The sequence below is a fragment of the Charadrius vociferus genome, unplaced genomic scaffold (assembly GCF_000708025.1).
Source record: "Charadrius vociferus isolate BGI_N301 unplaced genomic scaffold, ASM70802v2 scaffold39, whole genome shotgun sequence".
NCBI classification, from domain to species: domain Eukaryota; kingdom Metazoa; phylum Chordata; class Aves; order Charadriiformes; family Charadriidae; genus Charadrius; species Charadrius vociferus.
Window position 1 is genome coordinate 1,446,017 of NW_009650188.1, and position 24,948 is coordinate 1,470,964.

Below are 24,948 nucleotides of genomic sequence, written 5' to 3' on the forward strand. Positions count from 1 at the left end.
GGCCGGCCTGTGCGCTGGGGGGTGATCATCATGGACTTCCCTGGGGCAGGGCTCCTCCGGCTCATTGTGGAGAGCAACACCTCGCCGGCCAGCAGACACACCACAGCAGCCTCCAGCAACCCCACAGTACCTTCACGGCACCCCCACGGCAGAGGGGATGGGCGCCGCAGCCAGCACAGCTCCGCTCACTGCCCACGCCGGTGTCCATCAGGACGGATGCTGCCCCCAGCCCCACGTCTCTACCGAAGGACGTCAGCGCCCGTAGGGCGAAAGCGGGTTTCTAGGTCTTGCTGGGTGCCGGGAAGTCTTCGCGTGACGGCGGTGTGACAGCGCTGGAGGTGGCAGAGCCCAGGAAGCTGCCCCCCGCACGCCGCTCTCCCCTGAGGAGCCAGGTATGGACCCGGCATGGGGCTGGGCCAACCCAGTCCCCGGCAGAGCAGCAGGGACGGGGGGAAGGGGAAGGTCCTGCCTTGCCTCCTCTCTGGCCGCTGAGTCTACCCAAAATGCCTCTCTGCAAAACAGTCCTTTTCCTTTCAAGGGTAAATAAAAATAAGAAGAAGCCAGGAAAGCACTCCCTATGTTGCCTTGCCATTTACAAGCAGAAAAGTGCAGAAAAGACCTTTTGCTTTTGCTGCTCAGCTGCAAAAGAGCCTGTACCCTTCTGCCCATGGCCGAAGCATAGTTAAACTGGTGTTTGTAACCATCTTGCTGTTAAAGCAGAGCTGCGAGAGGTCAGAGGAAGAGGAGTTCATTTCGAAGGTGACAACAAATGGCTAGGAACATCCTTCCCTTCATCATTTTAGCTGTTGTTTTTTTTTCTTGCAGAGGCTTGCCCCAAAAGTCAGGACTGTTAGAGAGAGAAGCAACTTCAGCAGGCACTGCCGACCCCATGCACGGAGAGCTGGATGGCCACGGCGGCGGTGATTCAGATGGGGCTACACCATCCCCGGGGTCGCACACCTGGGTGACACCGCACAGGGCGAAGCCCGGCCATTTGCCACAGCGTGGGCAGCATGGACAGGGCAGTTTGTAGATCCACAAAAGCAAAGTGGTCGAGACATATGAAAGACCTTAAAATGCATATTGTGCCAGTGCCTGCCATACCTGCAGGGAAAAAAAAAAAATCAGCAATTTAAATAGACCAACAAGTGGCAGGACACAGGAGCTCCTTGGAGCAGAAAGATAACCGAGATCCCAGGGGAGAAAGCATCAAACTGTCAGCTGCGCTGAAGCAGGGAAGTGAGAAAGAGAAGAGGAAAGCTCAGCCCGTCTACCAAAAGGTGAAGAATGTCCTCAAGGATGCTTCTGTCTCAGAGGGAAACCACAGCTCCACAGCTGGGCTCTGTGCCTGCCCGAGGGGTTGCCAGAGGATTTCCTGGCCGGAGGAGAGGACATTGTTTGCTCGGTGCGGGGATGTCCCTGGCTGGAGACACGGCTCTTCGTGCTGATTATGTTCATCCGCTGGCCCCGGGCGGGCTGCAGTGGCTTTGCTTGGGGAGCAGGAGAGGACAGAGCCCGTGCTGCAGAGACCCAAATGGGAGGGGAGGGGAGGGGAGCAGGCAATAGTGCACAAGGGGTGACAGAGGTGACAAACAGGAATCTGTCTCTGGGCTTGCTTTGTGAGACAGGAGAAGACTGAAATCTCTGCATTAAACCAGACACGTGACAAAAGCACTGGTGATGTCCAGGGTGCCAGTGGCCTACTCCGTCGGCTGCCAACGCCTCCACCGCCGGGGTTGTCCCCGTGCCAAACCAGAGCGGCAGCTCTAGGTATCGCTCTCGTGCTGGGAAGACGGGTGCAATCAAGGGAGGGCCAGGTGGGTTGGTGGCCTGTCCCAGCTTTCCAGCTATTCATCCTGTATCTACCCTGTGCCCCAACTCGCTGGTAGGGCAGAGGTTCTGCCTGGGTTTCCCTGGGTGGGCAGAGCCGCTTGTTTACTCCCTTACCGCACAAGCAGTGAGATAACTTCGGCGTTTTCTACGCCCCCAGCATCCTGTTTGGCAAACCCTTATCTGTGCCAGGCATGTGTTGCTGCTGCTGGGTGCCAGGCAGCCGGCAGGCAGCGCGGGCAGCGGTACCTGGCTGGCAGCAGTGCCCAGTGAAAAGGCTCTCCATCACCGGCATGGCAGGGGAAAGGCACGAGGCAGAAAGCTGTCCTACAGCTGAGATCAAAAAAATCACCTATGAGAGGGACCGGGTCGGGTGGGCAGGAGTGATTAGCCCAAAACTACCCCTGCAGCCGGGGCTGCCCCAGTGCCATGAGGTCCCTGTGGGTGTGTGGGGCGCCACAGCCCCTGGGCTCTCTTGGAAGCATCCTTCTCCTTCTGGTCCCAGCTCATCTTTGCAACCATCTCACCCCCTCCAGGCCAGGGCGGCACTCAGACAATACATCTTCCCATGGCCAAACATTTTCAATTTGTGAGAAAGATTTTATCAGGCGCTGCTTTCCTCTAGGGAGGAGGGTGCAGCTGCTCGGGCCGCTGGCCAGGCATCGCGCTGGGACACATGCCCACCCTGCAGCTCAGGGACACCCTTTGGGTCAAACACCTCCTGGGGACCTGCAGGGGGTGAGAGGGGAGCCATCCCATGCCCACACTCAAGGAGGTGCCTCTAAAGCCTCAGAGAGAGCCGCCTCGGCCCCCAGGTTGCAGCGGAAGGATGGCAGCAGCGGGGCAGTGCCCTGGCACGGCGTGGGTCCTCGCCGGTGCCATGCCACGCTCCTGCAGGGGTGCTGCTGGGTGCCTCCGTGCTCCGGTGGGCTGCTGAGCCCTCCCCGGTGTCAGGGGTGAGGGGGGCTCTCCAGGAAGGTGCCCGCTGTATCGCTGGCGCCGGCCGAGCCGGGCGGGCTGTGTCAGGGTGACTCGGTTCCTTTGCGGTTAGCCAGGGGACATTGCACAAGGAGGGGAACAGGCTGTGCCACCGTGGGGCGGGAGCTTCTGCTGAAAACAACACAAGTGTGCTTCTGCATGGCATGCGGGGTGCGGCATGGTGGTGATGGGGGTGCCCCTTGCACCCCCTGCCCCCAGGGTCTCACTCTGCCTGGTCCTGGGCAGGGATGGTGAGGAGGTGCCCCGGGAAAGTGCCTTTGTACCTGCTCCCTTGAGCCCCTGCTGAGTGAAGCCCTGGCTTGCCGCTTGCGCTGTGCCCTCCGAGATGGGTGGCCAGGGGGACAGGATGCGCCTTCCCACTGCCTGGGAAATCCCTGCGCTGCTCAGACCGTAAGGCAGGGACCAACCCTTCCCTGGTAAGCAGGACAGCAGGGACCCAGCGGGGAGCATGTGCCATGCAGCATCCTGAATCCTTCCCCGGGAACCAGCCTTGGAAACCACCTGAGATGTGAAAGGGCTCCTGGTGATTAGCCAGCTCCCAGCAGAGCTGCAGAGCTGATTCGGGTCTTCTCTCCCTCCCACCGTATGCACCTTTTTCCACTACCCGCAAAGCAACCCTCAATACCGGTCCGGCCATGCCATGCAGGACCCCCTTTCTGAGCCCACGTACCCGTGGGCAGGGGGTACCTGCCCCCATGAGCAGCTTTGAACTTGGCCACATTCTGCCCTTGGCAGTGGCAGCCTCTGGCTCTCGGGCACCTTGCCTCTGTTTTTAAAAACAATACCAGAAACTATTTTTAGTTATAAAAATAAAGGTGGCAATAATTTTTTTCCTACTGCTCTGCCCTACCCTGTCGGGTTTCAGCAGAAGTGAAACTGGCAGGGGCACACCTCGCTCCCTCTCAGGACCCTGCACCCACCAGCACCCCTCTGACCCCCAGTGGGTCTCCCACCGCATAGGAGAGGCAGCTCCCACCCTGCCCCGGTGACCCTCAGCATTTGGACATGCTCTCCTGCCCCAGCAGCTGCCCCTCAGCCTCTCTGCCTGCCCGGTTGAGTCTTCCCTTGCCGTAATTGTGACCTCTCTGCACATGAGCTGCTAGAAAGTGACCGCTCCTGAATTACTGGACACACAGACTCATCCTCAGCAATTCCATAAAAATAGACAATTGCAGTAAAATATTTTACGAGGAAGATATCCAGAGTCAGGAACCGGGTTTCATTTAAGTTGGCCAGGTATAGAGTCATTGTAGTGGGTTATGGCTTTCATGGGATGGGTTCCTCCTTTTGTCTAGCACGAGTCCCCTGGGAGCAGCATCAATTTCTCTGGAAATGGAAAATGCATGTGACCTGCATGGCTCTCGCTTGGGCTTTAACTGGAAGTGAGCAGAGTAATTCCTGCAGAAAGCCCTGCCAAGGTAATCTTAATTAGAAGCAGAACAGGGTAAGGAAAGATTTATGATGATTCAAGAGTGATCCAAGGGGAGGTGGACACAATGAGGCATGTTCCTGAAGCATTTGTGGAAGTTTATAAAGGATATTAACAACTCAGGGGAAGTTCCTCTGGCATGTTCTTGGACCTTTCTCATACAGACTTAAAGGCAAAGACAGGAAAATATATTGTGTAAGTAACTGTTTATAAACGGTATATGAAGATTCACAGCCAGTGCAAAAAGCCTGTGAGCGAGGAGAGCATCCGGCGCAGGAGCCGGGAGGCTGCGAGCCACGCTCCCACTCAGCCTGTGTGGGACCTCATCCCACCTCATCCCTCCTCCATCCTCTGACCACCAGCGTGGGCACTGTGATATGGACACGGTGGGTCGGAGAGGTCTCGGTGCCCTGGGCGCCACGGGCTGGAACTGGACACCTCCTGGGGGGCCCTTCTCCACCTCCTGGGGGGCTCGGGCAAGCACGGCTTATTGCGGGTCGGCTCCTGTGGCTGCCATGTCCCCGTGGCAGCGTGGGGATGCACCAGCTCCTGTTCCATGGGGCAGATGCCGAGCTGAGTCCCACCAGGGCTGACCCTGCTGTTCCCCTCCAGTGCCGGGCTGGGAGCGGGGTCTCTGGGGGTGGGAGACCCCCGTGGCGGGGGAGACGGGGGCGCGGGGCAGGATGCGGGCTGGCAGCGGGGCTGGGGCGGGCGGGGAAGAGGGCAAGGGCAGGGAGCGGAGCGCTGCGCAGCTGGGCACGGTGCGTCTGCGGCACCGACATGGTAGGTCCCGCTCCTTTCCTCGGGGATGAGTTAGGGTCTGCCTGGGAAAGGGGGTTAGGGGAGGGCAGGGCTGCGGGCGGGTGCTACCAGGAACCGGGTCTGCTGCCGGGGACCTGAGGGATGGACCCAGGCTGCCTCAGAGAGACCGTGCCCCGGGGCAGCGAGACCATGCCAGGCATACAGGGCACTGCCGCTGCAGAGGCAGATGCCACCCCTGGGTGGGCAGGGAGGGGTGGGGGGTCACGGGGCATGCCCCGAAATTAGGGGCTCCCCAGGAGTGATTTGCACTGCTGGCATGGTCCCCCCGCTCTCCACTACCCAGCTTTGCTGTGTGCACCACCCCCCACCCCTCCCCCTCCAAAAAGTGCCGCACTGGACAGGCTCTTTCTGCAGCAGAGCCATACCTGGCCGGTGGCACTGCGTGTGCCTGTGTGCGAGCTGGTACGAGCAACGTGCCCTTGCGGCTACCAGGATCCGCTTGGCAGCGGTGTGGGTGCTCGGGGAGGTGCGTGAGCCCCCGTGGGACGTGCGTGTTCACGCCTGTCTCCCTGACATGCAGGGCACCGCTGCGGGACTGCAGTCTGCTGGGAGGACGTGGGCTCTGGGCTCTCGCGGCATCTGCTACCTGGGCATCGCTGCCATCGCATGGGGTAAGCTGCTTGCTCGATAAGCCCAGCGTGACCCTGCTGCCGAGGAGAAGCCTGCAGGTCCGGGAAACTGGAGAAGGGCAGCGATGTTGTTTTGGAGGCCCATCGGTCATACCCCCATGGCTGCCAGCCCCAAGGTTGGATCTTCCTGGCTTGGGAGGGGGCTGCATCTGCCTGGGTCAGCTCCCTCCAGCCAGAGCTGCTGGAGGACCGTGCTCCCTCAGGGAGGGCTAGGGCACGTGTGGAGTCCCCGCAGCGGGTCTTTTTCCCCAAATGCTGCCTGGCTGATGGTGTGTTGCACCGGGAACCGGAGAGAGGTAGCAACAGCTCTCCCCCTGCCTATGGAGCTGGGCACCAACATAACCACAGGGCTCACGGGTGCAAGGGTTGGGAGCACAGCTGGGCTGCTGCCACGAGGAATTAAAGCTGCTAATTGACACCAGGAGAAGAAGTCAGAGTAGAAACTAGTTTGGTTTTGCTGCCTGTAGGATATTTCTGTTGCATGTTGGCATTGCACAGAGCAAGACCTGCCTTTGTCCCTAGGCATCCCCTGTGAGCTGGGTGATCTTCCAAACGACCTTTTGTGATTGAGCTAAGGAACCGAGGCAAATGCAGAAGTGTCAGGGGGAGGCTGAGATTTTAGGTCTCAGGGGAAAACAAAAATGCAAAGGCACCCCGAGTGTGGTGGGTGCTGAGCACTGCCCCTGGGGGTAGGCGTTGGGGGCTGCCAGGGGAGCGGAGGGGCCGAAATGCAGGCAAACGGCACCCAGGTGGGGGTTCAGCTCCAGGTGGGACAGGGAGAGGTAACATAAGGCTGAGGGGAAGGAGCAGAGATGAGCTGTGCTGCAGAGAGGGTGTTACTGGTGGAGCTGGAGGAAAGAGGCAGGAGAGCGGGTGGAGGATGGGCAAGTAGCGGATGGGCTCCCTGGTCCTTCTCGGTTTAGGGGATGGGGTGTGCGAGGGCAGCAGAGCAGCTGCCCTGAGCCGTGATGGGGAGGCAGCGAGGGCCAGTACTTGAGTGGTGGGAGCTGAGGCTGGGGCAGGCTCCCAGGAGGCGCCCTGAGCTGCTGTCCTGCAGCCCGAAACCCCCAAGGGGTGAAGAGGAGGGCTGTTGTTGGAAGGCCACGTTTTCCTCAGCTTTGGTTTTGTTGAACAAAGTGGATAGTTTGCTCTTTCACAAGGAAAATCAGAAAAATGATGGAAATTTTGCTCAGAAAAATGCATAATTATTGACCAAACCAGAGCCCTCATTAGACTTGGGGAGCCCTAGATTTGCATCTAATCTGCGATGCCCAGACCTTTGCCTGCATGACCGCAGTGTGATACGCTCCCCTGAGACACATGGTACCCCAGGCCGGTTGTTTGGAGTAAACTTTGACCTCCATCTCACTTTCTGCACAGTTGGAGATATGATCCCTGTATCGCTTTCTGCAGTTGTGGAGATACTTGCTTCTGGGGAGGGGGGAGGAAGCTTTTTTTGTGGCTAAAACCCTTTGATTGCATCAAGTTGTGGTGCAAAATGCTGTAAATAAGAGCAGGGTTTCAACAAAGTGCCCTTCGCTTCTGGGTGTGGGTTCCAGTTAATCTCTGGCTTTGCCCTGCCTGGTAGGCACGGCCAGGATGTGAACTTGACTTTTGCAAGATATTGTTTTGCAATACTGATTTTTACAAGACTCTTAAGACCATCTCTGGTTCAGATGAGCAGCTTGGGATCCAAATGCTTTTGGGGATGAGGGCATACTTGTTGCCCTGCCTCGCTCCAAGCTGACTCTCATGTAGAAGTGTAAAGCAAGAAAACCGAAGTGGTACACTTCTGCGCTCGAGGAAGGAACCATGTTTAAGGAACCATCTTGATGTTGGGTTCCCTTTGGGAAACCTTTGTGGGCACGGGAGTGGGGCTGGGCTTTCATCCCTTGTGCTAGAACAAGAGGTAACGGGCACAAACTTGAACATAGGAAATTCCATCTTAACATGAGGAGGGACTGCTTTACTTTGAGGGTCGCAGAGCACTGGAATAGGCTGCCCAGAGAGAATGCGGAGTCTTCCACATTGGAGACATTCAAAACCAGCCTGGACGCCATCCTGTGCAACCTGCTGTAGGTGACCCTGCTCTGGCAGGGGGGTTGGACTAGATGATCTCCAGAGTTCCCTTCCAACCCTGACCACTCTGTGATTCTGTGAGGGGATGGAATCACTGCTTGGGGCTCTTCTGCCACCTGTGCTCTGCCCACCCCATCCCACATTGCCGTCTGTCTCAGCCTTCACCCTGTCTCCCTCACCTTCCTCATCCCTGTGCCATCCCCCTCTGTCCCACCTCAGTTTCTTCTGCCATGCCTCATCCAGCCAGGTCTCTGTGTACCCTTAGACGCCCATTCTCACTCACACTTGTCCCTTTGTCCCGTACCCTCAATCAGCTGGTCACCGGCATCTCTTGGCCCTGATGCCAGCCCTAGCCCACCCTCACATCCCGAGGGACCCCATCCCTGACCTGGCTCCTGTCCTTTCTGCATTGATCCTGGACCCCATCCTCTCTCACAGGCACAGTGACATGGGTGGAGGTGGGTGCCTGGACGTACCACTACAGTGACCAAGGGGACTACACGTGGGAACAGGCCAGGAACTACTGCCAGACCTTCTTCACCGACCTGGTGGCAATCCAGAACAAGCACGAGATTGAGTACCTCAATAAGAGCCTGCCCTTCCATGGGCGCTACTACTGGATCGGCATCCGCAAGCTGGGCGGCACCTGGACCTGGGTGGGCACCAGGAAGGCGCTGACGAAGGAGGCGGAGAACTGGGCAGCTGGGGAGCCCAACAACCGCCGCTCCAACCAGGACTGCGTGGAGATCTACATCAAGCGGCAGCAGGAGTCGGGCAAGTGGAACGACGAGCCCTGCAGCCGGAAGAAAAAGGCGCTGTGCTACAGGGGTGAGCGGGGGGACCATGGCATAGACCTGGATCGGGTGGGCTGGGGACCTCGGCAGGGTGGCCAGTGGCTCCTGATGACCATCCTCTTTGTGTGCAGCCTCCTGCCAGCCCTTCCCATGCAGCCAACGTGGTGAGTGTGTGGAGACCATCGGGAGCTACCGCTGCGAGTGCTACCCCGGCTTCCATGGCCCCGAGTGCGAGGATGGTGAGCCACCCATCCCCATCCCTCCCTCCCTGCTGGAGAGCAACAGCCCCGGTGGCAAAGTGGGGAAAGCTCGTTGTGCTCCTAACGGGCTGGAGGTGCCGCATCTCTCCCAGTTGTGCAGTGTGCTGAGCTCCAGCCCGAGGAAGTGCGCATGAACTGCAGCCATCCCTACGGAGACTTCAGCTACAACTCCACCTGCGTGTTCGGGTGCCGGGAGGGGTTTGAGCGGCGAGGGGCAGGCACGCTGCGGTGCCTGGCTTCCCAGCAGTGGTCAGCAGAGACCCCCACCTGCACAGGTAGGGCCTGCCAGGGGCTGGGGGGGTCTCGGGGATGTGGCACTGATGCTTTGTGGGCATCAGCCCTGTGTGCCCAATGCTGCTCAGGCAAGCAATGGGCTGGGCTCACCATGACCATGCCCTTCGGGGAAGCATCTCCCCCATGAGGCTGCAATGGGCAGCGTGGCGGTGAGTTCTGCTCTCCCTGGCTGTCCCAGTGCTCTTGCTCTCTGTCCTGAATCCCACCCAGGCATCAGCACCCTGCGTGCACCCAGCACAGGGGCAGGATGGTGTCTTGCCACCTCCATCACCCCAGTGACACCATCTGCATCTCCCCAAGCCCACCCCGATCCACCTCGGGAAGGTGATTGGCATCTCAGCGGTCCTCAGAGAAGAGCAAAGGGGGGCTGCCATCCTGCAGCAAGGGGAAGGGTGTATCCTGGCAGGGCTGGGCCACCGCAAGCGGGGCCAGGACCGGTGAGATGAGGTTAGATATAAGCTGGGAGGGACAGAGTGGGGCAGGAAGCCACAAAGGAGAGAAAGCTGTAGTATGCAGGGGAAGGGAAAGTTCCTGTCGGCAGCTTGAGGGTTTGCAGCCAGGCACCGAGTGCCCCAGAGAGGTGCTGGAGTTTTTGTGGGGGCATGTGACAGCCCTGCTCCACCTTGCCTGTGCTGCTGCATGGTGCATCTGCAGTCTTGCACAAGGACGGGATGAGTCAAGGACTGGAGCAGACATGAGACACAACTGGGGACCCTCTGTACCAGGGAACCCAGCAGGAGGGGTCAGGGTGTGGGCAGGGTCTCTGTATATATATTTAAAAAAAAAAATAAAAAAAAAGCCTACCTTGAAGTTAGTGCTGCCGATGATGCCTGTGCTGGGTGGACCTGTGACCCAACCCAGGGCTTGGTTTAGGCAGCTGAAACCAGCAAAACTTTCTGCAGTTAAGGGAAACGGGCACAGAGATACGATTGAGTGTCCTGTGGCCAGCATCCCCAGTGGTGGCAGGGTCAGGAGCTGGCTCCCAGTTTTGTGGAAGTGCCCCCAGACAAGCTGGGCTGACCCTTCCCACTCCAGGCTTTTCAAGCTCCCAAAGGCTCACTTTCCCAAAGCACAGCTCACTTTTCCTGCTGGCTGTATGTATGATTGACTTTTCTTTTTTTTTTTGCAATGAATCAGACGAGTCAGTTGTTCACCTTTGCTGATAACGAAGCTGTGTCAGCAAGCATTGCCAGTTGGGTTTGCTCCAAAAACGAGCAGAGGTTCTTGCTGTGGTGAGGATGACGGTGCTGTGGGCACTGCGAGGGGTGAGGCTGCCTGCTCTGCCCTGCCTCTGCCTGCAGCCATCATGTGCCCCCAGCTGGCTGCCCCCAAAAGGGGACAGGTTGATTGCTCCCACCCACACAGCACGTTCACCTTCAATTCCACATCTGCCTTCTCCTGCCAGGAGGGGTTTGAGCCAATGGGAGCGCGGATGCTGTGGTGCACAGCTGGTGGGGTCTGGACGGGGACCCCTCCACAGTGCAAAGGTAGAGCCTTGGCTGCTTGCTGGGGTGTGCCTCGGCGCTGGGTTTCGGGGGCCCTGGTAGGCACCTCCAGGGATCCTGCAAGGAACCAGGCTTGCCTGTAAGATGGCTATGAAAGGAAAAGTCTACCAAGGAAAATGTTTGGTGTCAGCCTGACAGCAAAAGGTGCAGGGAATGGGATTTGTTTCACCCAGGCTGGGTGCTGGTGGTATTTGATGTCCCCCCTGGCACTAACCTGCAGTGGTCCTGCAGGCAGCAGAGCCACTCATCCCAGCAACCATTGGGTGCTGCCCCGGCACGCAGCGAAGCACGCCAGGCACAGCCTGGGGAGACTGGCACACAACCCTTACAGCTAATGCAGCCATCCATCGTGGTCCCCTACAGCCCCAAAGCCAGCTGGGTGTCCTTCCCCCTGCCACTGTGACAAGGATGGAGGGAGGTCTCTGCTCCTCTCCAGGGAGGGAGACGAGTAGGACTGCAGCAGTCACGGTCCTTCATCCTGGGGGTTGCAAGCGGGGCTATGCAGGGGATAAACAGGGCTCTGGCAGAGCACCAAATGCCCCCCCAGGAAATCACTCGTATGGCAGTAAAATCATTGTACCCACTACATTATTACTGTTTGTGAAGAGGTGAGACGTGTCTGGGCGAGAAAGGTAAATCAAAGACATTTCATGGTAGAATTGGTTTTGTTTGATTGGAATTCAGCCCTAATATCTAGATTTGACCTCCTCTATCCTGTCTCTGAGACCTGCTCTCCCATTGCAGCCATCGCCTGCCCAGTGCTCAGTGCTCCAGATCGGGGAGAGCTGAACTGCTCCCACCTCCACGGGGACTTTGCCTTCGGCTCCTCATGTGCCTTCTCCTGCCGGACAGGGTTTGCACTGATGGGGTCAAAGAGCCGCGAGTGCACGGCCACAGGGACATGGACTGGGGATGAACCACGATGTGAAGGTACAGTTGCTGCTAGAGCTCAGGGTGTCACTGGCCTTGGGGTGACCCTATAATTTTGCCGAGCCTCTTGTACACAACAGTTTAGCCTTGTAGTCCCCAGGCTTCTACTTGAAGTATATCTATTCCTGCAGCCATCACCTGCCCAGTGCTCAATCCTCCAGATCGGGGAGAGCTGAACTGCTCCCACCTCCACGGGGACTTTGCCTTCGGCTCCAAATGTGCCTTCTCCTGCCAGATGGGGTTTGCACTGACGGGGCCAGAGAGCCGTGAATGCATGGCCACAGGGACCTGGACTGGGGATGCCCCACGCTGTGAAGGTAGAGTTGCTGCTCAAGGTGTCACAGGCCTTGAGATGACCCTAGAATGTTCTTGGGTGTTTTTGTCCTTTCATTGCAATAGTTTAGCCTCGTAGTCCCCTGGCTCCCACTTGAAGTGTGTCTCTTTACCCTGCAGCCATCACCTGCCCAGTGCTCAGTGCTCCAGATCAGGGACAGCTGAACTGCTCCCACCCCCACGGGGACTTTGCTTTTGGCTCCACATGTGTCTTCTCCTGCCAGATGGGGTTTGCACTGATGGGGCCAGAGAGCCGTGAGTGCATGGCCACAGGGACCTGGACTGGGGATGCCCCACGCTGTGAAGGTAGCGCTGCTGTGAGAGCTCCAGGTGTCACTGGCCTTGGGGTGTCCCTAGGATTTTCCCCAGCCTCTTGTATCCAGCAGTTTAGCCTTGTAGTCCCCAGGTTCCTGCTTGAAGTGTATCTCTGTCCCTGCAGCCATTGTCTGCCCTGTGCTCAGTGCTCCAGACCGAGGAGGGCTGAACTGCTCCCACCTCCACGGGGACTTCACCTTCGGCTCCACATGTGCCTTCTCCTGCCAGACAGGGTTTGCACTCATGGGGTCAAAGAGTCGCGAATGCACAGCCACAGGGACATGGACTGGGGATGAACCACGCTGTGAAGGTACAGTTTCTGCTAGAGCTCAGGGTGTCACTAGTCTTGGGGAACATCCTAGTGTCACCCCAGTGTCTTGGTCCCAACAGTTTAGCCTTGTAGTCCCCAGGCTCCTGCTTGGAATGTGTCTTTACCCCTGCAGCCATCACCTGCCCAGTGCTCAGTGCTCCAGACAGGGGACAGCTGAACTGCTCCCACCTCCACGGGGACTTTGCCTTCGGCTCCAAATGTGCCTTCTCCTGCCAGATGGGGTTTGCACTGACGGGGCCAGAGAGCCGCGAATGCATGGCCACAGGGACCTGGACTGAGGATGCCCCACGATGCGAAGGTAGAGTTGCTGTTCAATGTGTTGCAGGCCTTTGCATGACCCTCGGATGTTCTCTGGTGTCTTGGTCCTTTCATTCCAACAGTTTAGCCTTGTTAGTCCCCTGGCCCCTACTTGAAGTGTGTCTCTTTACCCTGCAGCCATCGCCTGCCCAGTGCTCAGCGCTCCAGATCAGGGACAGCTGAACTGCTCCCACCTCCACAGGGACTTCGCCTTTGGCTCCATGTGTGCCTTCTCCTGCCAGACAGGGTTTGCACTGATGGGGTCAAAGAGCCGCGAGTGCACAGCTACAGGGACATGGACTGGGGATGAACCACGCTGTGAAGGTAGAGTTGCAGCTCAAGGTGTGACAGGGATGACCCTGGGATGTTCTCTGATGCCTTGGTCTTCTCGTCCCAACAGTTTAGCCTCGTAGTCCCCAGGCTTCTACTTGAAATGTGTCTCTTTACCCTGCAGCCATCACCTGCCCAGTGCTCAGCGCTCCAGATCGGGGAAAGCTGAACTGCTCCCACCCCCACGGGGACTTTGCTTTTGGCTCCACGTGTGCCTTCTCCTGCCAGATGGGGGTTGCACTGACGGGGCCAGACAGCCACGAGTGCACGGCCACAGGGATCTGGACTGGGGATGTCCCACAATGCAAAGGTAGAGTTGCTGCTCAAGGTGTCATAGGCCTTGGGGTGACTCTGGGATGTTCTCTGGTGTCTTGGTCCTCTTGCCTCAGTAGTTTAGCCTCGTAGTCCCCTGGCTCCTGCTTGAAGGGTATCTCTATCCCTGCAGCCATCACCTGCCCCATGCTCAGTGCTCCAGACAGGGGACAGCTGAACTGCTCCCACCTCCACGGGGACTTTGCCTTTGGCTCCACATGTGCCTTCTCCTGCCAGATGGGGTTTGCACTGACGGGGCCAGAGAGCCGTGAGTGCACAGCCACAGGGACCTGGACTGGGGATGCCCCACACTGTGAAGGTAGCGCTGTTGCTAGAGCTCCAGGTGCCACTGGCCCTGGGGTGACACTAGGATGTTCCCCAGTCTCTTGGTCCCAACAGCGTAGTCTCCCAGGCTCCTTTTTGAAGTGTGCCTCTTTACCCTTGCAGTCATCAAATGCTCAGCACTGGCCGTCCCCAAGATGGGCCAAGCTGCCTGCTCCCACCTCCACGGGGACTTCACCTTTGGTTCCACATGTGCCTTCTCCTGCCAGGCCGGGTTTGTGCTGATGGGGCTGGAAAACCTCAAGTGCACGGCCACAGGGACCTGGACTGGGGACACCCCACAATGCAAAGGTAGATCTCATCATCACATGTGTGTCTGGAAGTCCTCTGTGGTAGCAGACTGCTTTCCCCAGCATCCCCTTTTCCTTAGCATCCCCAGTCCATGGCAGCTCATCCCCTGGCTCCCCAGCCCGCACATTCCCATCCCACCACCAACGGTCCTGTCTTATTGATGCTACTGCGGTGCTTTCTCTCCAGCCATCAGCTGCCCAGTGCTGGACGCCCCCAGCAGCGGCCAGCTGAGCTGCTCTCACATGCACGGGAACTTTACATACAACTCCACATGCACCTTTTCCTGCGAGGAGGGGTTTGTTCGGATGGGAGCAGAGGTGCTCCGGTGTGCGGCCACAGGGAACTGGACCAGACATCCCCCGGTCTGCGCAGGTACGGTGCGAACCCCCCACTCCTCTAGCACTAGGAGGGTCCAGCTTCCTGCAGCACCTCTTGAATGTGGTGGGGGGCACCCCAGCAGCTTGGGCACTGTGATGTCCTTCTGCCAACTTTCTAACGTGCGGGTCTGCGGACCTTTTTCAGAGGATGGTGCCCCCTTCTTAAAGCAAGTCCTGGCTTACAGCAGCGGCGCAGCTCTGGCGGTAGCCGGCATTGTGCTCTCGGGGACGCTCATTGCCCTCCTCGCCAAGAGGCTCAGTGACAGAGGTACAGAAATGCTTTCGGCAGCCCCCCATCACTTTGGCTAGGGACTCTCAGACCAGGGGGTTACAGAGTCCCAGGAGAGGGTGGGATGATCAGAAGACTTGAACAGTGTGACTGCCTCAATCCATGTGTTTTATTTGCTGCGAGTGGCTGTGGTCTGGCTGCCCTTCCTTGGCAGTTTGTCCAGCTGGAAGCGGCAGCAGCTAGGTTTGGAGGGCAGAGACAGGAAAACACTTTAATTGCAAAGGGGAAGGCGACAATTGTTTCAGCTCCCCCTCCCTCCTGTGCTTGTCAAACTTGGTTCAGTTTCAGGTGCTGCTGCTGCAGCTTCTCAAGTCCCTCACTAAACAGATCTGATTATTTCTTTTCTGTCTGCGCTGCCCACGTGGACATTTTGACACCGTTATCAGAGGAGAAGAAGAAGCTCCTGAACCCCACCAGGTGAGAACCATGCTGTGTAGGAGGGTGGCTCTGCCCTGTGCCCATCACAGCCCTGTGGTCACCCCATGCCACCCAGATCCGCCCGTGTGAGGCTGCTTTTACACGCAGTGGGAGCATCTTTGGGGCTGACGGGGCTGTGCTAACCCCTGCCCTTCGCACTCCTGCCATCTTGACACCCTTGTCCCTGTTTTCCAGTGACCTAGGATCACCGGGCACCTTCACCAACGCAGCATATGATGCCAACCTGTGAGGTGAGCGCCACCGAGACCCTCACAGCACCCTGCGCTCTCGCAGCATGCCGGATGCGGTCCCCTCCCGCTTCTGCTGGGAGTCACGCGTGGAAAATTCACCCGGGGCAGCTATCCCCCTGGCTGGGGTGCTCCCAGGTGGGGACACCCTTTGGGGAGGGGGATGGAGGGATGGACCCGCTGCTTTCTGTGCTGCACCGAGAAGGGTGACACCGGTTCCGGCTCTTCTCTGCTCCCAGCCTGGCCGTGACCAAACCCCACCGTATCCCCCAGCGCCGCAGACCCCGTGGGAGCTGCTGCGGGGGCCCAGGGGGCCCTCCCGCCCCCGCCCGCAGTCCGGACCCGTGCTGCCGGGTGAACACCCACGCTGCGTGTCCACTGCCCCCTTCCCCCCCCCAGCCCCCCCGCCAGCGCGGGGAGTGCCTTCCTGCACCACCCACGCACGAAGAGCGCTGAAGACCATCCCGGAGCCGTGGGCCGCCTCCGTGGCCTGCTGCCAGCCCCCCTTCCCCTCACGGAGCTGCCTCCCTCCCCTTGGATCTTCCCCCGTGGCTCCCCACCACCACCACTCGTGCTTGTGTCAGCGGGGCCTGAATAAACGCCTGTGTCTAACGAGCCGCCTCCGTGTGCCTGGGCGCGGGTGGGGAAGCCAAGCCGCTGCCCGTCCGCCGGCGGCCGCCGTAGGTGGGGCGGGGCGGGGCGCTGACCGGAAGGAGACGTGTGTTTCGGGAGGAAGGCGGAAGCGATGGCGGCGGCGGAGGCCGAGTGGGAGCCGGCGGGGCTGCTGCCCGCCCCGGGGGGCGGCCTCGACTGGGGTGAGCTGGGCTGAGCGCGGCGGCGGAGCTCTCGGGGGTGGGGGGACGGAGGATTGGGCCGGGGTCGGGCGGTGGGGAGCTTCCCCGGCGGGGCCGGGCCGACGCTGAGGCCGCTGTCTCTCCCGCAGAGGCGGTGCTGGGCGAGGAGCTGAGCGAGCTGCTGGGCGCCGCGGAGCCGCGGCGGGCCCCGAGGGACGAGCCCGACGTGAGTACCGGGATCCCGCGGGGAGCAGCGCGGTGGGTTTCGGGGCGGCCGCCTGGCAGGAGGCACTCGAGCTGCCGGGCTGGAGCGCCGGAGGCTTACAGGCCTTCAGCCGTTCACCCCGGCCCTGGCTGTTGAGGTGCAGAGTTGTCCACCTGTTAATAAAGCGTCGGTATCAAAGGCAGAGGTTTAAACCCTTTGAGGGATTGGAGCATCTCCCATATGAGGAAAGGCTGAGAGAGCTGGGACTCTTTAGCCTGGAGAAGAGAAGGCTGAGGGGAGACCTTATTACTGCTTACAAATATCTAAAGGGTGGGTTGAAGGAGAATGGAGCCACACTCTTCTTGGTGGTTCCCAGTGACAGGACGAGGGGCAATGGGTGCAAGTTGGAACATCGGAAGTTCCATTCCAACACACGAAAAAACTTCTTTACAGTTCGGGTGACAGAGCACTGGCACAGGCTGCCCAGGGAGGGGGTGGAGTCCCCTTCTCTGGAGATTTTCAAGACCCGCCTGGATGCAGTCCTGAGTGATGTGCTCTGGGCAATCCTGCTTTAGCAGGAGAGTTGGACTAGATGATCTCTAAAGGTCCCTTCCAACTCTGGAAACTCTGTGATTCTGTGAAACGCCAAGGTCGAAGGGGAGAGTGTAAGGAGAAAGCTCGAGGTGCTGTGCCCAGGAAAAGCTGTCTTGGCGCAGACCTAACGAAGGTAAACTTGCCCTGCAAGGCAGTGCCGACGGGAGAGCATGTTTCTGTGTTACGCGTAAGGAGAACTGTGAAGAAGCGTGGGTACGTTACCTCTGCGTCCACCAATACTGTGCTTTATCTCCTTGCCTATAACATGGATTCTTGTTTTCTTGTCCATTTTTTGGATTTTCTCCTTAAACCCTTTTTTTGCAGCCTTGGGCATTAATCCCTGTATTTTTCACTGTCTGATCATACATATTGCTTTTTCTGTCCCGTGGCGTTTGCCTTATGGATTCTCCACACTCTCTTCTTTCCCTTGTGTTCCCTCTGCCCGCTGTGTCCTAACGCATCTCCAGAGCAACCCCTGGGTTATCCAACATAAACCTCAGGTACTAAGAGCATGCCTACAGGTGTCGTAGAGCCACGTGCCGGAGAAAACTTGGGAACTCTGTTTTGTACAAGGGCAGGGTATCGCCCATCCGCTGGTCAGCATTAGTTACCTGTGTGGAGGCTTTTGCTGCATAGCTCAAGCTGTGGTTTTGGGTCATTCTTCCTAAAAATATGCTCTGATGAACTTTTTCTTCATCCTAGCCTGCAAATACTAATTTCTGCGCAGTCTGCAGACTTTCTGAGCCTCCCTTTATGTGGCAAGTTGAGAACGTAAGGAGAGGTACATTTGCAAGATAGTTTTTAGCAGCAAAATCTCTGCTATATATTTGTATACGTTTGGTATGTAATATTTACATTTTTCATACAAGTGCTCCTAAAAACGTTACATTTAAGTAGTGAACTGAGACTTACAGTTGCATCAGTGGAAAAAATGGAGCAAAAACTGATCCCTGTTTTAAAGGTTGTGCAGTAAATATTATACATGAAGTGATTTTTGTCTCCTTAATTCTGTTGGAAAAGGAAGCTGGTGTCCCCGGCTTTAAAAGATGATGGTGTCAGTTTATTCAAGTATAGGGAGGCCTAATGCATACTGTGCATCAGATCTTGAGCAAATCAGTCCTTGTGTGCCTCTTCCTGCTGGTAAACTGACACTGAGGCTGCTTTTATAAATAAAGTGCTTCGAGATGTGATGATGGAAGGGCATTAAGTTAATCGTTCAATTAAGAGGAAGGGGTGGATGCCAACAAATTGCTAAAACTTGTGTTTTGTACAAGGTGGCTCGGTGACTGGACTTAGAACTTTCACTTCACAAATTACTGATAACAGTACGGTAATTAATTATGGTCTTAAACTGGTATGCTCCTTTCCTACATCTCTAAGCTTTAGAATAAGCCTTGTCTTGTGTATTCCAGCTGAGAATTGCCCCCTTAAGGGCTTTTATCTCTGCTGTCTGAAGGCAACTGAAGTGATAGTTTTGTTTTCCAGAGCTGTAAGACTATGAACATAATGGCTGGTATTTTCAGCTTATGTTGTCTTTTTGTATTGTTTCTTTTTCTGAACTGTCATTTCAGGAAAATGATCTCTATAACTTTAATTTTGATTTGGATTTAATGTCTTGGGACTCGGATCTTTGGAATCTTACAGGCCATGCATATGCAGGTAATTTACCTTTTGTATTTTGCAGGTGTGACTATTCCCCCGCACTCCACAAGGGTGAGCTGTTATAACTTTAGGATAGTGGTAACTTAAGTGAAACTGTTTGATGTCCTGCATCTCTCTAATGAGATGTCATGTTGCATTTCTGTAGCATGGGTACAGCTGATGAGGGCTGCCCTACAAGCTAAGCTGTTTAGTATCTTTAATCTCGCTATGTTTTCTGCTGTGCCTTGCTTCAGGAATTAAATAGCTAGTGTAGGACAGTATATTTTTTACTGATCTCCCGTTGTTAAACACTTGTGCAGTAAAATGTCTTTATCTGCCTCTTGCAGATGCAAGCGTGAAGACAGAACCCTTATCACCAGCCACTTCAAATTGTTCAGTTCCTTCTCCGTCGTCTGTGGACTCTCCAGTGCAGAATGTGCCTGTATGCAGAAACCTCCATGTAACACACATAGGAGCAGTCATTCAGAACCATCTGGGTCAAACAAAGGGCCCAGTGATTTACTTGTCTGACCAGCTTCGTGGCATAAGAAGAAACAGCTTATTTTTCCAACCCCAGCAAAAACAACTTCCCTTCAGTGATGTTTCCTTCCTCTCCTGCTGTGACCCATTCTAAAAAGAGCATGTTCAATTCTGTTTCCGCAGTTGTGTGTGTTGGCCTGGTTGCCAAACAAGATGCTTTCTAAAATCTAGCAGTTGCTGGCCTCTGGCCCCCTTCACTCTCCTGATAAGGAGAGGTACTACTTTTGGTTTTCAGTGGTACTTGGCATTGACCAGAATAAAACTGCGGAGCAAAACCTTTCTCCTGTTTGCTGAAGCAGCAACACAGATGTGATGAAAGGCTGTTATACTCTGAACTGCTAGTAGATGCTTTTATGTGTTTCTGAAGCATTAAGACTAGTGCTTGCTTACATGAGAACATGTTCCTTTATGTCTGCAGGATGATATGGACTTCAGCTGTAGCTCCCAGATGTCTCCCATCTCTCTCTACAGCAAGAGTTGCAAAAGCCCTGCATCCCCTGAAGGAGACGGAGGGAAGAAGCCTGCTGTCAGCATCACTTCTCGGTCTGGTATGAAAGATTGGGTTACTTTAGTTTCGCAGATACTGCATGTTGTCTCGCATGCAAATGTTTAGCTAACAGACTCAAGTATATCCTGTCATTTCTGACTTGAAGTTGTGATCAGATATGTCTGTTTTTAACAAATATTATATATGGGTAAACCCCCCACCCCCCAATACTGAAAGCCATGTTATTACTGCTTGAATTCTTTATTCTATATCTTCTGGTCCAACTCTGACCCTTTTTCCTTTCCTAGCAAATAATTCTGCGAGGACTCTGAAGAGGTGTGGTCAGACAGCATCCAGGCCTTTGATACAACCCAAACCGCTTTTGCCTGCTGTACCTGATGCTCAGCCTAACGTTGGCATCCCAGCTAAAACCATCATTATTCAGACTCTTCCCACACTTGTTCCGCTGCCAAAACATCAGCCAGTTGTTAACATCCAGCCAGCACCTCCTAAAGGTAGGAGAATTGTCTTGACTGAGCTAGGTCTTGGGGGTAAACACTATGTCTGTTTGGGATAGTCACTAGAATGAAGTTACCTTTGGCAGCTGGAACGGGAGGGGTGGGAGAAAAAAGAGGGTTCCTACATGCTTTGCTGAAATAGCTTTAGGCTGAGAAGATAGCCTTACTCGTCTCTCATAGACCTATGAGAAACAGCACTCACTGGGGTATTATGTGGAATGGAAGACAGTATAGCAAAAGAGACTATGCTGAGCACTGGCAGCTGTGGAGATAAAACTGCTGATTTGGAAGGATCTCTAGGGACCCTTTGCTCTGCTCTACTTGTCATGGCAAGTGATGCGTAATGTGATTACAGTGTTATTCTGTCGTAACCAAAGGCAGATCCAGCAGGATCAGTTAGGATGACTTGAATGAAGCTTGAGAGCTTGGTAGGAGTGATGAAAGCTGTTTTTACCCACGTGAAACTCCGCCACAGGATAGTGGAAACTTGGGTCTATGGCTATCTCACTTAACAGCATTAAATAGGATATTGTGAAACCTGCTAAAAGTTAAAAGTTGCCTACAGCTGCAAGCTGATGTTAACAAGAGGCAAGTGATTTCCTGTCCACTGATAATTCTTCATTCCTCCTGTTGCCCTGTAACAGATTTTTGAAGTAGCTTGAGCCTTCATTTCTGAATCCAAAGCATTATTTACTCTTCAGCTAAGGCAGTACGGACGTTAGTTGCGTTGCTGAAATTGTCAGATGCAGTTGCTTGTTTTCACCAGCTGATGGCTGCAGTCTCTTGCAGTTGACTCTGCAGGCACTGAGGCATGGAACAAATACTTCAGGGCGTGCGTCTAGAAATTATTGCAATAGTGAAAAATTTGCCTTCATTACTAGTTGCTCTTCCATCAGGAGTTAAGCCAAAACTGGAGACATTGACGTTTGATACAACATGCCGAAGATTGTTAGACTGCCTAAAACACAGTCAGCGTGACCTAATTCTTATTCCTTCTGATGTTCCAGCTGATAAAATACCATCTGGAATAAGAAATGTTGGGGATATGGATTTTCTGGATATAAGTATGGCACTGTGAAGATCAGCTGTTTCTTTTCTCTGAAGAAAAGTCAGGAGAGTAGTTTCTGTGAGGCACTATAGAGGAAATACTTTGGGGAAAGTATTTCCATGCTATGTATTTACTTTAACTGATGATGCGTTTAAAAATTCTGTTGTGCTGCTTCCATAACAAAAACCATAAGGATTTTTTTTCATTAATCAAAATCCCCTGCACATGACAAGTTGGAGCTATCAGTTTGAAATATGCCATTATCTTCAAAGGAGCACAAAGCATGATAGTCCCTTTCATAAAAGCTTAAAGAAGAAAGTATGATCTTAAAGCATCACATACTTTAAAAAAATATTGAAATAATCTCAAATTCACCATTTGAGGCTCTTAAATAGGGTAGTACAAACTTATGATGTCTTAAAGATTATTTCTGCAAAAAATGTGATCTAATCCTACACCTCATGCATAGAAGATGGTGAATTTCTTCATTTTTTCGTCTTCCAGAAGGTTGGGTAAATGCTGTAATACATCGTTGTGCATTTTGGTTGGAATGCTCAGCTGGAACATGCTGTTTCTGAAAGCTGTCAAGGTCATCCTGTTACAAAGGATTAGAGAGACTTTTGTGTGTTTTCAGACAACAAAATATTACCCAAGCACCTGCTTGAGTTAAATGTAGTTGTTGGACTGAAATTTCTTGGAAGTGACTGTTTTTAATTCCATTTCAAACTCTGTCAGTATTACCCCATTTTTTTCTGCTTGCTTTTCTTTAAGCTCGGTTCAGCTTGTGCATAAAATTTCTTACCTAAGAGATACTTTTTAAAAAAAAAAAAAAATTAGTCTTGTGTTAGTGCGAACTGGGGCTTTAACTTGCGTTTTGAACATGTAACTTGCATTGTTCTTTCTTGTTCATCTTCTTTCTCTATGCTATTTCTGAATTGGTTTGTATAGTATGAGTCACTTCTGTGTAGTAAGTTTTCCGTTGAATACAGCAATAAAGTGGGGATGGACAAAAGGGAGAAGGAGGATTGAGGTGAGCTGGCTAAGTTCTTTGAAAAGGTTGCTCAAAGTGCGTCAAGTGTTATCAATACTGAAATTAGTAATGTTTCTAACAAGTTTTAACTTTTATTAACTTTGAAGAGCTTTTGGGAGAGAGGTTGGTTTATTGGATCCCTTTAATATGTGTAGTTTTCGTTTGCAGGATGGATTAAGAGCCCTGCAAACTTTTGAGATTTTTTTTTCTTTTCCATTCCTATTCTGTGGAATATACTAATGCTGTAGAATTAGACTTGAAATAAATGGTGCAGGGCAGGAGATGAAGCAAGGCTTTCTACCTCCTTTATCAGTATTCCCCTGCAAACTGGTCATGTACAAATCCATTTCATATCATACGCTGAGCACTCCTGTTTGTCCTTGTGTTCCAGGTCAATCAGTGGTGCTCCCCCAGCCCACTGTGGTACAGCTCCAGGCTTCTGGGGTGCTACCTGCCTCCCAGCCAGTCATTGCTGTCACTGGAGGGACCACGCCACTTCACAATCATACGGTGAATGCATTGCCTCCAGCTGCTGGAAATGGCTCAACAAGCGGCAAAATACCAGTGACTAAGCCCTTGCTTCAAAGCACCACACCAGCAATGGGGCTGGATGTAAGTTCTGACTGTGTGATGAAAACTAATAACCAAAGCTTGGAAACAGTTTTTAGTTGCCTGCGTGTGGGGTATAATGGCAGAACCAGGTCACTTTTGAGTCTCAGGAAGACAGAGCTGTAGTTGGGCTCATCTAATAGGATTTCAAACAGCAAACAGGGAACTCGGCAGTTTGGCAAAGAATGAGGAGGAACAGCTTGATATCTGCTGACCTGCCTGGAGTTGCAGACCAGGTATGCAAGCGTTGTGGCTGAAGACAGTGCCGATATGTTTTTGCCTTTTCTTGTCTTCTCAACTGCAAGCTGTCAATGGCTGGAGCTCTCTTACATATATGAAGATTTGATATATCTAATTTTTGATTAGTGTTAAACCATTTTTCTAATCCATCTAACAAAAACACTCCTTTGGAAGCGGATGAATTGGAAATGTGAGCAGTAGGCCTGATTCTTTTTTCATCCCCTTTATCTCCCCAGATTTTACTCATGATTTTCAGAAACTTCGGGTATTGAGTTTCATATGATCCTAATCTCTTCATGCTCCCTTTTGATCATATACTGAATGAGTAGAAAAGGGGTAAGCTCTCAACAGTCACTGTGCAAATAAATAAGTTTTTCCACAGTAGCTGACAGTAAGCAGTAGGCGTAAACAGAAATTGCTTTTGAGATGCGTGGGGTTTTTTTCCCCCTTCAGCTTTGACATCTTAACTAGCTAGCTAGCTGGGTGCTAACTTGATTTAGTTCCTAGTAGTTTGGGGCTGCTTTGGTTGCATTTTGTTGTCCAAAGGAAGGCACGGTTATGGAAAGTACCGAAGCTTCTTTGTGGCTTTTAAACTTTCAGGGTGTCATTCTCCAGCGTGGTATTCCAAGTGCAGTTGTCATGAGCTGGGAGTCCTATCACATCTCTCGGTGTGAGGGAGAAAACACTGGTGTCCATACACGTGAAATTTTGCAGCGCAGTCACCCGTTTATTAGCAGTGCAGGACACTTTCTCAAGAGTGTGTGCCTTCCGGCCTCTTTGGAGGGTTGTTGTACGTTTTCCTAGTGTCTGAGAACTGCCACTCATGCTTGATGTTAAATTTTCCTCACTATTCGTGTTTGTGTGGGGACTGCGTTTTCAAATGATTTGCTACAAATAATTCAGCAGCCAGACTGTGGTGGAAAACTAACATTGAATTTGCGAGAAGCTAACATAGGTCCGTCAGTAGACAGACCAATTAAGAACGCTACATTTTTAAATTATAATTGCCTGCCATGCAAAACCAAACTGAAGAGATCTATCAGCAGTTATTAGATTTGTGACTCCTTGTAATCAGGGCTAGCGTGGCACCTTGCCATTGTCTGAATATAAGGTTTAATTAGGCAAAGCACCCTTACTGTCATCTCGCATCTGTGACAGCTGATAGTCCAATGTGTAGCTGGGGTTATGAATAGCTGTTTGTTTTGAACAATGGTTTTGTGGATATTTCCACCTGAAGCTGTTCTAGGGAGGCAGTTTTAAGACTTGGTATCAGCCTAAGTGCTGTACATCTTACCTGTGTTTATTGAAACATGAAAAAACACTTGCAAGTGCTCTTTGGCACATACTGTGAAATAGCGCTTTGAAAAACAACAAATGTTTGAGGATACAGCTGGTGCCAGCAGGGTTAAAACATCTTGCGACTGCCGTAGACACCATATGAGCTGCACAGATGTAGCTGTCATTTGAGCTCTGTAACACGTGTTTTTGTTTGCTAATCTAAGCAGATGTTGCAGGATAAAAAGAAACACTGCAGGACTTTCTTTTGGGCTTAGGAGGGATAAACTGTTAGCTTAACACTCAGCCCTTCCGATGGATTAGACTGAGATTGACTGATAGCAAGCTGTATGCGTGAGGCCCTACGTTGTGCTTGTCTCGATGGCACACGTTTGCTTGCCAGCCACGGGGAAGTGCCAGGCTTTCAGCGTGGTCACTCTTCACTAGGAAACCAGGGAAGAACTTTCCACTAGGAAATTAGAAAAAAGAAAAGCTGGCAAACAAGCCGCTCTTC

The 24,948-nt window shown here is 53.6% G+C and overlaps 2 protein-coding genes across 2 annotated transcripts in view; both read left to right on the top strand.

Moving 5' to 3' along the window:
- The first annotated feature begins 2,986 nt into the window (after positions 1–2,986).
- On the top strand, positions 2,987–15,455 carry SELP (selectin P (granule membrane protein 140kDa, antigen CD62)). The gene is made up of 18 exons (XM_009892881.1): positions 2,987–3,059; positions 4,871–5,041; positions 5,407–5,546; positions 5,601–5,691; positions 8,227–8,616; positions 8,714–8,821; positions 8,935–9,117; positions 11,386–11,571; positions 11,703–11,888; positions 12,025–12,210; positions 12,344–12,529; positions 12,663–12,848; positions 12,986–13,171; positions 13,623–13,808; positions 14,309–14,494; positions 14,645–14,767; positions 15,175–15,205; positions 15,401–15,455. Exons 1-18 carry the CDS (start codon positions 2,987–2,989, stop codon positions 15,453–15,455), a joined length of 2,853 nt encoding a protein of 950 aa, XP_009891183.1.
- Positions 15,456–16,198: 743 nt separating this feature from the next.
- Positions 16,199–24,948, top strand: part of ATF6 (activating transcription factor 6) — a 100,493-nt gene continuing 91,743 nt past the window's right edge. Inside the window, 7 exon segments of the mRNA XM_009892806.1 lie at positions 16,199–16,268; positions 16,397–16,473; positions 18,609–18,705; positions 19,035–19,129; positions 19,646–19,775; positions 20,023–20,229; positions 22,702–22,922. Of these exon segments, the coding sequence (XP_009891108.1) occupies positions 16,199–16,268; positions 16,397–16,473; positions 18,609–18,705; positions 19,035–19,129; positions 19,646–19,775; positions 20,023–20,229; positions 22,702–22,922 (897 nt within the window).

Excerpts from the sequence above, each read along its gene's own strand:
- SELP (XM_009892881.1), top strand. The coding sequence starts at position 2,987 with ATGGTGGTGATGGGGGTGCCCCTTGCACCCCCTGCCCCCAGGGTCTCA. Across the intron at positions 11,572-11,702 it reads GGATGAACCACGATGTGAAG|CCATCACCTGCCCAGTGCTC; the intron begins GTACAGTTGCTG and ends CTATTCCTGCAG. Across the intron at positions 12,211-12,343 it reads GGATGCCCCACGCTGTGAAG|CCATTGTCTGCCCTGTGCTC; the intron begins GTAGCGCTGCTG and ends CTGTCCCTGCAG.